The 12,708-nt window shown below is 39.9% G+C and overlaps 1 protein-coding gene across 1 annotated transcript; it reads right to left on the minus strand.

The window, feature by feature from the left end:
- Positions 1–116: 116 nt before the first annotated feature.
- On the minus strand, positions 117–12,703 carry abhd16a (abhydrolase domain containing 16A, phospholipase). Its single transcript, XM_034123989.1, has 20 exons — positions 12,578–12,703; positions 10,915–10,971; positions 10,764–10,830; positions 9,699–9,785; positions 9,356–9,441; positions 9,120–9,193; positions 8,813–8,920; positions 7,311–7,425; positions 7,123–7,224; positions 6,948–7,011; positions 6,796–6,845; positions 5,223–5,346; positions 4,483–4,587; positions 4,332–4,395; positions 4,116–4,172; positions 2,348–2,410; positions 2,196–2,272; positions 1,490–1,588; positions 1,012–1,058; positions 117–485 (listed from the first exon to the last, which is right to left on the minus strand). The coding sequence occupies exons 1-20, from the start codon at positions 12,677–12,679 to the stop codon at positions 402–404; spliced, it is 1,632 nt and encodes a 543-aa protein (XP_033979880.1). The 5' UTR covers positions 12,680–12,703; the 3' UTR covers positions 117–401.
- Between the last annotated feature and the right edge of the window lie 5 nt (positions 12,704–12,708).

Below are 12,708 nucleotides of genomic sequence, written 5' to 3' on the forward strand. Positions count from 1 at the left end.
ATTTTTAAAGATTAAAACTCCTACTATGATTATTTTATACTATAGCGATGCATCTTAACTTATAATTGCTTCTTTGCAAATACAGCCAAAGAGGAAGTGGTGAAAGGTGGCTTGTGAGTTTTCATAAAATGCCTTTTTTTTTTCTTCCCTAACAGACCAACACTGAAAAGTATGATTAAAACTAACCTCAAAAGAAAACATGTACCATATTTTACACGTGTGGGTAGAAGGGGGGGGGGGTTAGAAGTAGATCAGATCTTCCCAGATGCCATCACAGCAACATTATACATGACACACTGTTGGAAGAGATCTGCGACAGATTACAGTACGTTCACACCATGCCAGGAACACACTGCTGACCACAGGCCATCTGAATCCTCCGTCCATCTCTCTCTCTCTCTCTACAGTCTCCATGGTGAGTGAAACTCGGAGGCGGGCAGAGGAGTGCAGTGTGTTGTTTCAAAGTTTCTCATGTACTTCCGCGCCTGGAGAGAAAGAAAAAAAGACAGCGGGCATGGAGGAGGAATAGACAATGAGAGGTGTGGGAGGGAAATGAACAAAAAGTGCACAACTTGATATATATATTAGGTTCAGTGCCTTTACAAACGTCCCCTTGTCCTCTTAAGGCTTCACACAGGAGGTGAATAAAGCCTGATTCAGGAGGATTACCCAGGGACCCAAAGCATAGCATTAGCTGTAATTGATGGCAGTGCTCTTGTTTGTTAAATGACTTCAATAAGCTGAGCGCGGCGAAAATATATTACTGCAGTCAACCAGAGAGCACAGGTGAGCCGGTTGCTATGGAGACAGCTATAGTGAGCCTCGGTAAGGAAACGCTGTGAGTGAATAGCTGTGATGTGTTTCTTTAAACGAGAAAATTGGAGTAAAGGAAATTAGACTTGGCATGGAGGCTTGGATAGGTGTGATAAAGAGATCTGGTTTCTGCCCTTTAAACTCAACGGGAAAGAAACAACAGGTGAGATTAAAGTGCATCGATAACTGAATTCTTACCAAGAAAAGAGCAAGCTGCCTCCTTCCCTCCATTGTCATATCCTCACCTGGAACAAAACATAACAGAGTGTGTGTGTGTGTGTGAGGCCTTGTTAAAGAACTGAAGTACACCATGTCGGGGGGAAATGTACATTGTTCCAGCCAAAAGGACAATGCAGAGAAAGACAAAAGAGTAGACTAACATATTAAAAGGGCCATTTACTGTTACATGTTTACAAGCTACAGAGATTTTAGCCTTCACAGACCATAAACAAACTACAGGAAAGGGAAAACCCCCAAAAAGCATAATATGGCCTCTTTAAAAAAAGACACAAGCACACCATAAAACATCCTAATCCTGTAGTAACAATTGTAAGAAACGAAATATTGCACATAGGTGTTATTGCACAACAGTGGTGTTATAGTCCGCCTGTATGTGGGTAGTATTTCGTCTGCAGTTTGTTTGACTAGTAAATGAGAAAGGTCCTGAGGGGCTTACCAACACTCCATGGAAACAAAACATCTCCTTCAGCGTGATAGGACTGCAGCACAGACACACACCAGTCATCGTCCACCTCGTAGCCGCTGTACACCGACGCTGAGAGAGGACATGTTCCCGCATTAAACCCACAACGTAATGCATTCAGATCCTGATGTAAACACACATTATGAATGGTTCAGCTGAGTTTTGAGGCAACTCAAAGTGTAAACAGCAGTTGTGGAAAGTACATTAACTCAGTTACTGTGCTTAAGTAGATTTTTGAGACATTTGATTATTTTCATGTTATGCTAATTCATTCTCCTACTCCACTGCAAATACTTATTACATTTATTTGACAAGATGAGTTACTTTGCAGCTTCATATTTTTGTAACAATAATTCAATTGACGAATGACTTATAACATACTTTTATGAATGAATATACCTTGCAGTATAAAAACTAAACTAAAATGGTTTTCCATTAATGGATCTTTAATAAAGAACCAGTGATAGAATATGTACTCGGCCAAAATGGCAATTGTAAGTACTTTGCTTTTTGGTACTTTGGGTATATTTTGGACTTGTTACTTTCACCGAGGAAGGATTTTGTACGTCAGACTTTTATTTGAGTATTTCTTAACTGTGTTATCGTGACTTTTACTTAAATAAAATATCTGGCTACTTCTTCCACCTCTGGTAAACAGTGTAATGGCGGTCACACTTACCTTCTTCTATGGGATTGGAGGATCCCAGCCATTGTCTTACAACTCGAACTCCTTCTTCTGTCATTATTTTTGGATACCTAAGCAGGGAAATGACGTCACTCAACAAGTACTTACTGTATACACTGATCTTATCCAACAATGAGAATACTGACCTGAACTGCAGCAGTTTAAGCAGCAGGTCGTTGCCTCTGTTGGACATCACGTCCTCTGGACCCCTGCAACACACAGTGAGCAGATTCATGTTATAAATAGAGTCAGTGGTCCAGTTACCAGGTCACTAAGTGAGTGAATGCCTCCTCCTCCCTCTGCGCTAATTAAGGAGTCACTTAATCAAGATAATGTGTTGTTCAATGTAGATGATTCAAGTGCTGGGAAGTTGTGCATTTGGTCGTGTGTGTGTGTGTGTGTGTGTGTGTGTGTGCGTGTGCGTGTGCGTGTGCGTGTGCGTGTGCGTGTGCGTGTGCGTGTGCGTGCGTGCGTGCGTGCGTGCATCTGGACCAGGGATGGGCAACTTGGATGGTGGTGGGGGCCATATCATTTATGTACTGGCCGCCAGGGGAACACACAAACACAACAATTCCATGTATTGTATGTCATTAACAAATATACTAAGTCTGACATCTTCATTGACATTTTACAATCTTTCAGGGAACATCCTCTTATAAGCTCACTAAACAAATATCAGTTCACATAAATGTTATTTAATTTAAGTGGCATGTTTGTATTGAACAGGTTATTTAACAGTGGAATAAAACTATTTTTAAACTATTGGAAAGCACGGAAAATGTGTGTGCATCAAGATGAACCTAAACATGAAGTCATGGACACTAACCCAGACATTAGTGGTCTAACTTGAACCTAAGACACTTATAGCCTGTCTCTGCTGACGCACAATAAGGGGAATGTCAACACAGACACCTGTCAACCCGCACTCTGCTGTTCCTCAGCGCCGCTCCCCCTCCCTCCCGCTGAAATTATGAATGAAAAGCGTATAGTAATCATAGATAACACGGCAGGGTCCGTGACAGTTTGTTTTCATCCGATTTCAAATAAACAAAGTCTTGGTTTTTAGAATATTAAACTTGTTTCGCCAAATTCAGATGATAAATACAACTTTGAAGCTTGTAACGGCATAATTACAAGTGGTAACTTAACGTCACAGCAGGCATAACAACAGCCGGTGTTTCTTGTGACACAATACACACAAACATATTATTTCGCGGTATTTGGCTGCCCGAACGAAATCATGTACGCAGCTCGCAACGTAACTAGGAGTCTAGTGGACGGTATCAGTACTACAAGTAAAAAAATATAAAATAATTTATTTTTTTGGCCGCCATTTGCCCATCCCTGATCTGGACCAATCAGCCTGATAATTGTGTGCTCATGTATGCTCAAGGACCTCTCATGTTTGCAGCAAATCAGACTTTTTTAACACAGTAATTGAAAAGCCTGTGGGGGCTGGATACCGGATTATTTTATTTACTAATTAATTGGTCTTTCTTCAAAGATGTAGAGTTTCTCAGTCACTGATCCGCAGGCAGAGAGAGAGAGAAAAGAGTCGGCCATATTTTGATATCCAGGGTTAATCTTGTGAATAGAGGGGTTACTGTATTTCTGAGTGTTTTGAGATGACAAGGCCAATAAGCTGGTATTAGTTTGGTGAAAGACGGAAATTTGAAGTCCAATTGTATTTGGGCACAACATTTGAGTCCCAGTGGTCGAGGCCAAGTGTTTTTTTCTTCATTTCACAGAATCTTAAATTGTGAAATAACTTTTGATAACATCTTAACAAAGCTGTTGCAATGCCCTAATTCAACATCCTATTCCAAGCATTTGTATCTTACAGGACGCCTGTGTAAACCCAATGGAAAGCACACTGGCTCTACTCAACAGTGTGACATTTAAAGATGGACTCACGTTGTGGTGATGATCTCATCTCTGGTTCTCCTGATCAGCAGGACCGGTCCCTGATATCTGGAGGAAGAGAAGGAGTCGTGTTAATCATCATCATCATCACATCGCGCTACGCCTCCCACTACAAAGGTTAGTTTCACAATTACAATCCAATAAGTTGTGTAATGTTCAGCGAAGCAGATTTTGACTTTCATGATGAGTGACTTGGAAGTGACTCACTTGAGAAGCTGATCAGCGTTGTTGAGGTTCATGTACTGCCTCACTGCGTGTTGTACCAACGGTCCTGAGAGAAGGTATTTCAGTTGTTAAAACAAATCCACTTGTTGCAAACAAATAATGCAGTGTATGACCTTTAACCCCTCAGACTCACTCCAGCTGTCAGGCATGACCTTGAGGGCAAGAGGCAGGAGGTCATCGAAGGAGGCATCGAGCACCACTGATTGGATCTCTGGGTATGACATCACTGCCCAACTGGCTGTGACAGGAAACAGAGAGATAGACAAAGTGAAGATTACAGGATGATCAGAATCAGAAAGATATGTGGTGCCAACGAGGACGGATTTTTGCAAGACTCACCGGAAGTTAGCCTTTACCAAATGCAGTGGGATACTCATTTAAATATTAGTTAACAGCAGAAAATAAGTTCTGTGGTAAGAAAAACGTCTGATACTTTTTTGTACCGCAAAATAATCGCAAAAATAATCTCCTGAAGAGTTAATTGAATCGCCATAAGTCAAATCTAACGTTGTCTATAAAGGAACTACATCACAGTTGCACCAACAGCGCTAAGCTAAAGGCGGCTAATGTTCTACGTGATGAAGTTTGGTAGTCTAATTTAGCCACTTGTTAGCAACCACCGTTTTTATGACACATAGAAACTTCAGACATTACCAAGTGAAGTATTTACTGACATATTTGTCGTAGAATAAAACGTGAAAACCTAAAGCACATATATATTTCTGGTATCTAACCAAAAGCATGTTAAAAGAACTGTTTTCTTCAAGAGTGAACCGGATATAATGCTGACTCATTTCCGTTTTTTAGGACTTATTCCTGCACCACAAGTCTATATCAAAGTGCTCTTCATGTATGGTTGTGGTCTCGGTGTACCTGTGAACCCTCCTATGGACCAGGCGTACACCACTATGTCGGAGAGCTGGAAGCCCAGCCGGTGCACTGCATACTGGATCACCACATCCATGGCGTTGGCCTCATTCTGGGGGAATGGCACTCCCTGGCAGAAAGATACAAGTAAAAAAGAAAAAGCTATATTATCCATGCATTATTAAACATAACAGCAACACTCAATCCACATACAAAACAACACACTCCCAAAGAGTTGACAGATTTACAACAGCGATAATATCGACCAGGGGAGCTTAGCTAGAGTTTCAACATCTCCTGTTGTTTTTTGGGAATATGTGAAGCACAGGCATACACTTAAAGTTAATGCTAGTTTAACCCATAAGAACCCGGACTCTACTTTTGGGGAAATTAAGGGGAACATAATTTAGACTAAATAGAGTTAGACCACCTAGAACACATTTCTGACAAGAACCCAAGAAACTTAGTTCATGAGAACTCTTTAGTAGAAGTTTTGGTCACCCATCCGACTGTGTTTACAGCTAAGCACACACGCTAACATTAATTAAGACTACAAGCTCACTTGGGGTTGAGGCTTTTTTACACGTTGCTTGACTGCCTGCCTACATATCTGATCTAGACATAGTAACGTGTATTGTGGGGGAAATAATGATTTAAAGTTATTTAATAATTGTGACATTTATTTTACTTTTCGATGGATGAATGATGCTCAAGGTGAGGGGGCAAATAAGACAACTGAGGGGGCAATGCCCCCTTTTGCCCCTCGTGGCGCCGGGCCCGCCATGATACACATTTGTAGTCATTATCAATATCAGTACAATTCCATGATTTCTGGATACCAATTTCTATACCACTGTAATAAATACAAATAAATCTAAATAATACAATGTACTTTAACGTTTACTCTTTTCGCATTTTAGCAGGATGTTAAACAGGTCATAAATCCCTCTCTAATTGTTGCTCCTTTAAACAATTGTATTTTTTCAAGTTTCTCGACAAAAACTAAATGTCACAATACTACATTTGCACACACCACGGTAACATTATAATTCTTTGGATCTCGTGAGCTTCAGAGACGACACAGACATTTTATTTTGATGTGTTTGGGACGTTTCCAAAGCATAGTTTCGACAGCTCGGAAAGCTCCGCTTGATTCTCCAGCTGGACACAACACTATACCCATTAGCCAGCTAGACTGAACATCACCAAACTAACTGGATTGTGTCTTCGATCCAATCAGAATCAGAATCAGAATATCTTTATTCGTCCCACACTAACGTACATTGTCAGTAGGAAGGGATACCGGACAAATCTACTCATTCTGACTTTAAGACTGTAGCTCCTCTTCTTTGAAACCAGCTCAGATTGCCTTGAACATCCTCCGGGTCCAATATTTTTATTTTATTTAATTTAACCTTCACAATACCATTTTGGCAAGTGGATTTTCTAAGTTGTAATTGTATTTTTGTACACAGTCATCCATGTACACACTGAGACAAATGTGTTTTGTGATATTGGGCTTTATAAATAACATTTGATTTGATTTTGATTCAGTACCAAATGTGAAAACCCTGCTTACCGTACTGCCTGCAAAGCCAGGGTGGTTCCAGCCCAGCACAGAGTAGCCCCCTACAGCGCACACAAACACGTTTAATGGAAATGCATATAGGATACAAATTGTGCTTTAGCGTGATGAAACATCTTAAATCTTGTGAAGTACAGGATCCTCACCCTCCAGTGGAGTGTTCATGCAGCCCACCTCATAGAAGCCTGCGTTCCCCTCACAGCAGATGACCTGTGGCAGAATTCAAACATTTCAACAGCCACCCGTAATGTGAGACACATTTTGTTACAAACCTGGAGCAAGCCCAAGGCACAAAAACAACAAATGAGTGCAGCCACTAACCAGGGTCTGGCCTTTCTGTCCCCCCTCCCTCCTCCGGTCCACAAACATCGTGTCGATCTCATTGCCATCGCAGGCCACAAGCTTGTTCCTCTGGCCATCAAACTGTGACAAGAAAAGCCGATATCAACAGAGAATGATGATTTATTGAAGTGAAAATAGACAGTTCTAGTGTTAGTGTGTGTTTGTACCTCTTCTATTAGCCTGGCCTGGCCTTGCTGGAGCATGGGCCTCATGGCTTTCTGCAGTAAACCCACAGAGCCCGGGTACAGCATCCTCCTCCCAAACGAGTGGACAATGAGAAAACTAGAGAAGAACAAAATGGACTTCATGAGCAATACTGGAATAGAACTTTTTAGTTTCCTGGTAAAATAAGAATGACTAAACGGTAAATAAGATGCAAAACGCTTATATTATTAGTAACACATCTGTAGTGTCTGCCTTAGCGTTTAGACCACATGTGTCAAACTCAAGGCCCGGGGGCCAAATCAGGCCCTTGGTGGATTTAATTTCGGCCCGCAGGATAATTTCTAATTACTATTAGATCTGGCCCGCCGGTATATTGCACGCACACCTTCACTCAATCCTGAGGGTCTCCTCAGCTCAGAGCCTGACCCCAAACATTGATGAACTTGCCCCCAAGATGAGATGCCAAGTATCTGGCTTGAACTAGCATCACAGAGCAGCACACTGAGTTTACATGGATGTTTCCTTCTGCACTTTTTTTCTTGAGACAACAGGGCATGTTTGGTTTGTTCTTTGAGGGGAATTGTTTTCTTGAAGCTGTTGTTGGCCTGTGGAAAAATGTAATCATAAGAAATGAAGCTGCAGATAGAGCCATAAGAAATGAATGCAACTGATTATTTAATGTTTATAATATAATGTAATAGGCAATAATTTAAGCTTTGTTAGTTCCAGGTTTAATATGTGCAATAAGTTCATTTCAATAAGTTCTGTAATAAACATTGAACCAGTCCGGCCCTCGACTAGTACCCATTTTTTTATTTTGGCCCACTGTGTATTTGAGTTTGACACCCCTGCTTTAGATGGTGTACTGGAATAGTACTTTATAGTTTCCTGCAATATTTAATATTCCATTCTTCACACCCTTAATGTATATACAATATCCTGCTTTATATTTTGTTACTGTAGATTTGTATTTCAACATGTATATTTTCTACTTTTTTTAAATGCTATTTTATTTCTATTTGAGAAATTAGATTTCTAGTCTTTTAATTTCTCTAATGTACAATATCTTTTTATGCTGCTGCAATGCAAACATTTATCAAATTGGGATCAACAAAGTACTTCTTATCTTATCTTATAAGAGTGAATAAATGGTAAATAAGATGCAAACCGCTTTTATTAGTAACCTCAGCCACATCGTAGACTTTACATTAAACACACAATGTACAACAATATCTGTTTTCTTTTTGTATTACTGCCAATTTTTATTCCATATTTCATTCCATTCCCTTTCTATGTAAATACTGTTATATTTTACTATATTTTTTATTATTTTAAATATTTTTCTAGTTCTCTATCTGTTTTTAAAAATTTTGTTTTACCGTTATGTATGCACCACGAAGTCAAATTCCTCGTACGTGTCAACCTACCTGGTAATAAACCTGTTTCTGATTCAGAACAAATCTGTCGTGTCTGCCTTAGCGTTTAGATGGTGCTTCATACACACCTGATGATGTGGCACGGCAGAGTGCGCACAGAGTGCAGGACGCTGTCTGCGGCTCCTCTCAACCGGGGCTCCGGCTTCAGCAGAGAGACACCAGCCTTGGATAGTTTTCTGTCAAACACAATCAAAGGCTTACAATGAAACAGATGAGCCTCAAGGCATTTCACATTCAGTGTATGAATGTATCCAATGTACTTCACAGTGCTTTGAGTGCATGTATACACATAATGAAATGACCCTGATAAGACTGGAATTGAAGCAGACACATGGACGTTTGAAAGTGCAAATAAATAGAAGAGCAGAAACGTACGGATTGCTGACATCTGACCAGCTGAAATCCGAAGGCCAGTGCGAGAAGTCAAAGTCGAAGCATCTCAGTTTTTTCTACACGGAAAGCACAAAATATGTCCCTTGAGTTCAGTACAGCTCTGAGGTATTAATAATGGTAATAACATAAGTAAGAAATTATCATTGTGTCTCATTATTCCCCAAAACTTAGATATACTAATTCCAACAGCAAATCCTGATGAGGTGCCAAAACCTCACTTTGTTTGCTGGCGTGTGATTCTCCTTGTTTTCGTCAAGAATGGAGATGAACTGAAGATACTCAGAGTTTTTCCATCTCCCCAACCCTAAGGGAGAAAAGGATAGAAGGAGGGAAGACGGCACAAACAGAGACAGACATAGGCTTAGTAAACATGTAACAAACAACATTTTGCTGCAAAGCCTCAAGGGTCCGTCTGGTATGCTATGAGAGTGTAAAACTTGTGCAACGGACTCATTGGTCAATAAATCTTTTTGGCATGTGAAATATAGAGCATATTTAGTCATATCTAAAAGATGATTGAATTGTGTTAGTCATTGCCTGGCTGCCAGAGGAAATCCTTACCTCTAAGACAGGCCACTCCGAGGAGGCACACCAGCACTGTTCCCACATACTGACTCACTGGAACCAGCTTACTGCTGCAGATGTAGCCTACAAATACAAAGAGCAACAGTGACACAGACATACACACACCCCCCCCCCCCCCCCACTCCTTCTTTCCCTGCTAAACCTGAGCCTCATTAACGGGCACCGATCCAAAGATTCACAGTCTGACAACTACCCTACAACCATATGCATAAATCAATATCAGGAGCTCAATTATACACTACGGAGTAGCACACAACCTCAAGCACTTAATTTCTATTGCGGCACAGTCTTTCTAGATGATTCACTTGATTAACTTTATATTAATCCCACTTGTAGGAGAACAGAGAACATCCCCCCAGTGGCAGTTTTTCTTCCTTAATGGAAGGAGAAATGTCATCCATAAAAAAATGATTTTTCTTTGACATTTGTCACCCACCAAACCTTCTGAGAAAGACTTCTTCTGAAACATGTCAAGATTACATTTGGATACAAACCCTGTCTAAGGGCATGAGAAATGGGAAATAAATACAATTTGCAATTTCTCCATAGCTGTATTTTGTTTTTTAACATGGAAGAAGGACTGGGCAATAACTAAGAATTATTATCATGACACTAACCTGGATATTTTTTGATATGCCTTATACAGTATATATAAGTTTAACCTAATGTGCCAAAAGTATGCAAAATAAAATTGAAATTCATACATTATAATAGTGAAATTACCACCCAGTCCTTGTAAAGGTTGTCTACTTTTCTACAACCACTCGTTGTCACAGCTAATGAAATTTGGTCTTTTAAGCATCAGAGAAAAGTGAATAATTTCCCACGTCGCAGTTACTCAAAGCCCAAGGTGACATCTTGAAGTGTCTTGTTTTGTCTGGCCCACAGTCCAAAACAAAAACCTATTCAATTTAACAAAAAGAATAATAGGGAAAAGCGGCATATGCTCACATTGAATACTAATATTTTTTAGTCATGACCGCAGTAAAAAGCAGAGAAGTCACCCTGTATTTCCCACCAGACATAATTCATACAGCCTACCTTTCCTGTACAGATAGCAGAGGAGGAGAGGAGAGCTGTAGTAGGACAGAGACCACAGTGCTGAAGCCTGGACGGAGAAAACACAAGCTTTAATTGACAAAACTTCTTAATCTTCTCCATATAATGTTATCAATCATGCAGCTATACTGACCCAGCTGAGGATGCTGTCAGAGTGTTTCTCCAGACTCCTTGGTTGGTAGTTCCATCCCTGTTGCGAGGGAATAAAAATGTTCATATTGTAAATCTCCTTTCGTGGTTGATAGCTTTCTTCAATCCTTTTTGTTTGTGGGTAATTAGCAGGCTATACTTGTTCATGCGTTTGATACAAATACAGGACCATGCACACCCAAGTTCACTCTCTCTTGGTTCATAGCAGAATCTACTGTTGCAAATATTACTCCGACTCTGTTACTCTCGTACCCGTCTCTTGTGAAACAATGCCAGGTAGGAACTACAATTTCTCGTAGGCTAAGGGGACATGAAAATAGAAGTGAAATGTTAATATAGAAATCAAAAAAATAGTTAAAGTGCTATGAATTTAAGTAGATATAGCATGTAATAATGAAATCTAATGCTGTAACTCCAATCCAGAATTATTCCTACTAATAGGAAGCATTTGCAAAAGAAGCCTCTTCCCCCTGCATCTTGTGATAGAGGGTAACTTAGTTGGAGTAAAGCAAGCAATATATATGTATTGGGACACTCTCCTAGACCAGAAGGTTATTGTAAATAGGGTGCAAATACAGATACTAAAAGGCAAATTAACAGTTGATCATTTCAAGTTCAAAAGGTATGATGTTTTGGCAGTCTTGGTCTAGAAAATAGGAAAAGCTGGAAAATGATTGGGAAGTTGTGCTGTGAAATAACTGGTCACATTATACACCCTTAATGACCTTCAGCACCCGATAGGAAGTGAGGTTAATCTCAGAAGATCCAGATTATTGTTGTGGACCCTCAACCTTTACAAGTTAAATTCTGATGCTTCCTTCAGGGCAGAGGTTGCTCTTCCCAACGGTATAAGAAGTCCTTTATTTGTTCAACAGTGAGGAAATGTACACTAATAGAAACAGATTGTCTTTTGTTCCATCTTCTATTGTCTTTTTCGAACAAACTATGACTCCAATCTTATGTCTTTCCATCGTCTTTTTTATAATTCATAGTAATGACAGTTTAGTTAAATAAAAACATATAGAAATAGAACCATCAAATGTATAGATAGACATATCAGCAGTAGAAGATAAACAACACGTGTTGTATTGTAAATTCAAAAAAACTATAAGGGTAATATGTTTACATTAACTTATGTTGTAGTAACCATAGTTGCCTTTCAGGGAGCTAACGTGAGCTAGCAATTAGCATTGACTGTAGCCTTTTGAAGAGACATGGTGATAGACATTTTAGCTACACACAGTATTTACAGTTGTATTTTCAAAGTTAACATATTTGTTCATTCTTGCTTAGCTTTTCTCATTTCGTTTTTTTTTAAGTTTCCTCTCACCTGCTTCACACTTAGCATTAGCATAACCAGGTTAATGCCATTGAGGGAATCAGTTTATGAATCTTCAGCTAGACTAGATATAACTGTGGCGAGGAAACAAAGATTAATATGTATTTAAAATAAAGAATATCATGTAATTTCATTCATTAACAAGCCCCGGCTGTACTGTGTGCAGTGACAGCAGGGGTTTCAATAACAAACACCTGACACTTCCGGGACGCAGCCGTAGCTACATCAATGCTAACAGATCCAATACTGCTCGGTTTTCACAGTCGGCTGTTCTCAGACAAATGCAAAACATTAAAGGTATCCCTACCCTCCTCCCAGCTCTGCCTTCAGGTCGAGATGGGTCCGTTGAACGGTGAATTCGTTGCAAATGAGGCCCTAAAACACAGCGGAGCCACATCCAGCCAGCCATTCTTCCACTAGGAGGGCTACGGAAGCTTG

This window comes from Trematomus bernacchii, unplaced genomic scaffold (assembly GCF_902827165.1).
Source record: "Trematomus bernacchii unplaced genomic scaffold, fTreBer1.1, whole genome shotgun sequence".
NCBI classification, from domain to species: domain Eukaryota; kingdom Metazoa; phylum Chordata; class Actinopteri; order Perciformes; family Nototheniidae; genus Trematomus; species Trematomus bernacchii.